Below are 5475 nucleotides of genomic sequence, written 5' to 3'. Positions count from 1 at the left end.
ATATCTGTAAAAAGTTGTAGTTTAGATGAATAAACAACAATTGTTGTAATACAAGAAAGTTAGTAAATTGTTTTAACGTTACACACATTGTACCTTTTTTTCTTCACACAGTAAAACACTAACATTTGTTTTTTCCCAATTACTAAAGAAAACTAGAAAAAATAATAGCAATCTATAAAAAACTAGAAAAAAATAAAAGCAATATATACGATTCACATAATTAAGCAATATATTAAAAAAATAATAGCAAGTTATAATTGCAATTGCAAATCCAAATAATAAATAAAAAACCATCGTAAGATCCAAACATACACCTCCAAAATTGAAAGGTTCAATAATCCTGGAGAGAGATTAAAAAATGATGCCACCATAATTAAAAGTTTAAAACGTTGAAACTTATTATTATCATAGAATTAAAAATATTTACTACCTATTGAAATTTCCAGATGCTCTTTTCATTCCATCATAATGCCACCATAGTCCAGTATCCACGAATTCTTCACCCAACTAATTCAATATTAAATTAAAAAAATCAATTTCAATGACTAAAAGTCCAAAATCATTATTCACTAATAAAATGTATAATAAATTTATATTCTCAGATATATCGAATAATTAAAATACATACCTCATTCAATGAAGTAAATTAAGATGCACTTCCTTGTGTTCCAATAACCGGATCATTTAGATCAAACTCAAAGTTCTGTCCATGGGGAATTGTCGGAATTGGATTATTTTGTTCTCGTCCTGAATTACCCCTACCACGTCCCGAGTTGCCCCTACCACGTCCCAAGTTGCCCCTACCTCTTGTGGCTCTTCGACCTCGATTGACTTCACTAGCTGAGATAAAACGATTTTGTCTCGGCCTTCCACGAGCACGAGTAACTTCTGGATTTAATATTGGCGTGCCTCCAACGGAATCGACACCATTTGTCCTTGCAGATGCACTGGTACTCTCTCCCACTGGTGGTTGATCTAATTGCAACAACTCATCCTTTACTTCATACAATCGTTGCTTAAGAAAATCCATCTTCTGAGTACTAGAAATGGCACTATCAACACATTCCTGGAATACCCTCTCGGCGTCTTGAAATTTCTTGTACTCTTCTGTCATGTGCGGGTATCCTCCAGCAAAAATTATGCTAGAATGACGTCTGTATATGTCCTTTCTCCATCGACGTAGAAGATACCGTTCATTTACAGATTGAACGTCTTTCTTGCTCAACACAACTAGTATGTGACAACATAATAGTCCCATAAATTCAAATTTCTTGCAATTACAAGAAAAATATTCCCCATCAGCCGTATAATCCACTGTAAACGTGAAGTCTCTCGTGTAGAATTCATTAACCCTGCTTTTCTCATGCACCGATATTTTTTCAACCCCACTCGTTTGGTCATATTGTTCAACTACAATATGGCAGTACATCATACGAGAGATTTCTTCCTGCACTTTCTTGAATAGATTGTTCGTATACGCAGATCGAAACTGTCTTTCCCAAGGAAACTGGCTCAAGCACCTCATCAACTTGTTCTTTGATTCATGCTCGGCTATGAACTCCTTTTGAATCTTGTTGGCCATGGCTAATTCATATTGTTCAACGAATTGTTTCAAACTTGATCTGGAATGAATGTATCCGTCAAAGAAGGCATGCATCCCCTCGCTTCTCTGAGTCGACAACATTCCGGCCCAAAAAACGTGATTCAAGTAGCAAGGTACCCAACTTTCCTTTTCATTAAATAAAGAAATAAGCCATTCGTTGCCTTCAAGTGCGTATTTTTCCAAGAAATCACTCCACTTAAGCTCAAAGATCTCAGATGTAATAGATTCATAAACAATACGTTTAAAATCTCGAACAACGTTATTGTATTCAGCAACACCTTTGAACTTTTGCGGCACCTTAGACATAATGTGCCACAAGCAATATCGGTGAATCGTGTCAGGCATTAATTCCCGAATAGCTATTTTTATGCTTTCACATTGGTCTGTTACTATGCACTTGGGGTGAACATCATCCATGGCTTCAAGCCAATGTTTGAAAAACCACTTGAAAGATTCAGCATCTTCATGTACAACCAAAGCACATCCTAACAATATCGATTGACCATGATGATTGATGCCAACAACAGTTGCAAACGGCATCTTGTACTTATTCACGAGGTAGGTTGTATCAAAAGTCAAGACATCATTAAACTCCGCGTAAGCTGCACGACATCGCGAATGAATCCACAACATATTGCATAACCTACCATGATCATCAATATCCAAGGAATAGATGAAGTTCGTGTCCCGTTTTTGCAACCCCCAGAACAACTTTCGAATGGCCTCAGCATCGCCAGTACCAAGTCTCAACTTTCTTCTACCTTCAATAAAATTCCTACAATCTTTAGGAAGACACCCTAAATTCATAGGACCACCAGATTGAACTTCGGCCAATCTTATGCTTTTACATGGCCTTATTCCCGCAATATCATTGGCTTCAAGCTGTCGTTTCATACTGGTAGAAATATTTCTGTGAGCCGGCATTAAAATGGACATATCGGGAGTAAGTTCATGGTTGTGTCCTGCTACTACTGTTGAGACCATCCAACTTCCATCAAATTGTTTTATGGCATTAACCCGAGCTGGACAATCTACTTTTTTCGTTGTCTTTTGGGCTGCTGTCTTTCCACTCTTATCACATGTCATTAGCAAATATTTGTTCTCACCATCAGCAGTTTTGCGAGTTGTTCTTTTGATAACGCCAAAACCTCGATGTTTTGCATGTTCTAGATAGAATCGGAACAAGCTTTCGATGTCCGGATATAATGTACCTGTTGTCGGGCCTTCCTGGACACTACTTGTGAGTGGTATTTCAGTGTGGTGGGACGAAATCTCAACTTCATCCTCGATATTGCTTGTGGATGGTGCTTCAATGTGATGGGACAAAACTTCGACTTCATGCGAACCAAATGATTGATCTTCGTTTGTGAATGCGATGTTATTTTCTGAATTGGCGCCGAACAACTCTTCCATCATTGCAATCAAGCTCGAATCCATCTCTTTAAAATTTTTTTATTTGCTCTCTTTCAATCAATTTTTGTATTTAAATGTTTGTAAATTTGATATCTTTTATGAATTATAACATAGTGTAGTATATTAGAGTGTATTTTATAGTGTATATTAATATTAATATTAATATAATAGTGTATTTTGTAGTGTATATTAATATTAATATTAATATTAATATAATATTGATATCAATATTAATATAAATATAATATTAATATTAATACTATTATATTATCGTGTATAGTAAATTGTACGGTCAAATTACCGAATAGCGTGTGTTTATTTGGAAACTTGTAAAACTAATCATTACTTTATTATATATTTATATTGTGTGGAAAAAGTATATTGACAGATTACGGGTTCAACTTCCAACTCAGATATTAATGATAAATTCGGTGGGAAAATAGAGTGGGAGATTAGGGAGGGAAATTAGGAGCCATGACAACTAAGGGTATAAATGGTATTATTTATGTAAAATAATTAAAAAAAAAAAATTATAAATATTCTGGCTGACCAGATTCTGGATGTTTAGCAAGGCCCTTTATATATATAGATAAAGAGAGAGAGAGAGAGAGAGAGAGTTGTTGGGTTCATGCATTTTTGATTACTTGACAGTTTTTTTTGTGATTAATTAATTAATAATTAATTAAGTAGTAATTAAAGACGTTGGAAACGCGTTAAATTTTCCGACGTTATTAATTAGTGCGTGCATGGCGATCGATCACGCGGAGGGATTCAAGAGCTGCTGGTGGAGGTGGCGGACGAGAAGTAGTTGGCGTATGTCCCAAAGTCTCTGCCGGAGAACCGCCGCCTCCGACATGAGGTATTCATTTTCCGACCGGACCATTCGGGATTGGTGCACAACAAACCGGAGCCGGTTCATTAGTTCCCGGTTCCCGGCCTTAAGCCGGTTCGCTTGGTTCCTCAAGTTCTCCGTGTGTTTCTGTTTTCTCATTCTGGACCGGCGCGCCGACTCCCGGTTCGACAGCATGCGCCTACGCTTTCTCTCGTCTACGACCTTCTTACAGTTATTATGATTCGGGTTACGGTCGTCCGACCCGGAGTTTTGATTTCGATTCGGTTCACACGAATCGGGACTCAGAGCCGGGTTCGACGCGTCTGAACCGGAGTTCGAAGTGACCGGTTCGTGGGAAGGGTGTGGGCTAAAGAGAACCGGTTCCTGATCATTAAACAAAAACGAAGGCTCGTGGAATTCCCAGTTCGGAAAACCGGGTTCGAAAGAAGGGAGGAAGTTTCCGACGAACGAGTCGCCGGAAAGAGTGGCCGGAAAAGTGGACAACATCGCCGGAATTTTTTTTAAAGAGAGGGAGAGGAGAGAAGGGGAAAAGGGAAGAATAGAAGGATATGAGAGCGGTATTTAAGAGCAAAACCCGTGGGCAGTTTCTGTGGCCCGCACGAGGGTATTTTCGTCATTGACTAATACCATGGGGTTAACTTTTGAGTCAGGCGGCACTAACTGGTGGTGGACCGGTGGTTAGCTTTTGGGAAAGGGTGTTTTGTGCTTACATCACCATGCGGGTCCCACTTAAGCTTAGTCATGAAGAAATAAAACAGGTCGGATTTTAGTGGACACGTGTCGCTCGGTAAAGAGCCAATCGCCTGGAAAGTTTTGCTTACGTGAAGACCATACTACTCACTCGCCTTGTAGTTTAATTTTGTTCGTGATATTTTTAATTTTTCATATTACACTAGCCCCAGTCAATGCAATTTCATTACTAGTTTTTTTATATTAAAAAAAATGTCATTACTCGTTTCGTAATATTTTAATTCTCATGTAAAGTTTAGGGTCATATATTATAAAGTCATTAAACAACCTTTTAACTTATTAGAAAAAAAATAATAAAAAAATAAAATGCAGTCGCTGCAAAGGATGATCTAGCAGTTTGAGCACGAGAACTTGTATTTATAGAACAAAGTTCAAATTCGTTTGCCAACATACAGTCGTCGTTAGGTAGAGTATTTGTTCAAATTCGTTTGCCAACAGTCGTCGTTAGGTAGAGTTTGTCGCAAATGGTTGGTTAACTTAGTGTGGTTTACATCTCTCGTATGATTGCACTTTTAATTTATAGTTGGTTGCGGCTTTCTTCATTAAAAAAAAAAATTAAAATTATCAATATAAAAAGATTATTTCATGAGGCTAATGACTGAATTCTCATCTCTTTACGATTAATGATCAAGGGTAAAATTAATTAAAAAAAAAAATTTAACTATGCATTTACTTAAAAAAAAAACAGTTATATAAAATGGCATCAATGGAGTATATTCTATTCTACTACATGGGAAACAATTTCTTAAGACAAAATGGGACACAAATTCTTTCTGAAAATGAATGTGAAACCTACTTTATAGCCGCGCATTTTGTTAGCACCATCCTTTGCCCACTCTATTAATTCGGTTTAAGA

The 5475-nt window shown here is 37.1% G+C and overlaps 2 protein-coding genes across 2 annotated transcripts; both read right to left on the bottom strand.

Annotated features, from left to right (window-relative positions):
- Window positions 1–646: 646 nt before the first annotated feature.
- Window positions 647–3040, bottom strand: LOC105958077 (protein FAR-RED IMPAIRED RESPONSE 1). The gene has a single exon (XM_012982080.2). It carries the CDS (start codon window positions 3038–3040, stop codon window positions 647–649), a length of 2394 nt encoding a protein of 797 aa, XP_012837534.2.
- Window positions 3041–3609: 569 nt separating this feature from the next.
- On the bottom strand, window positions 3610–4542 carry LOC105975839 (uncharacterized). The gene has a single exon (XM_013001080.2). It carries the CDS (start codon window positions 4353–4355, stop codon window positions 3774–3776), a length of 582 nt encoding a protein of 193 aa, XP_012856534.2. The 5' UTR covers window positions 4356–4542; the 3' UTR covers window positions 3610–3773.
- Between the last annotated feature and the right edge of the window lie 933 nt (window positions 4543–5475).

This window comes from Erythranthe guttata, chromosome 8 (genome assembly GCF_056151865.1).
Source record: "Erythranthe guttata isolate IM_541 chromosome 8, IM_541, whole genome shotgun sequence".
Lineage (NCBI taxonomy): Eukaryota > Viridiplantae > Streptophyta > Magnoliopsida > Lamiales > Phrymaceae > Erythranthe > Erythranthe guttata.
The sequence above is the reverse complement of the archived record's forward strand: the minus strand, read 5'-3'. Positions and strand labels throughout refer to the sequence as shown.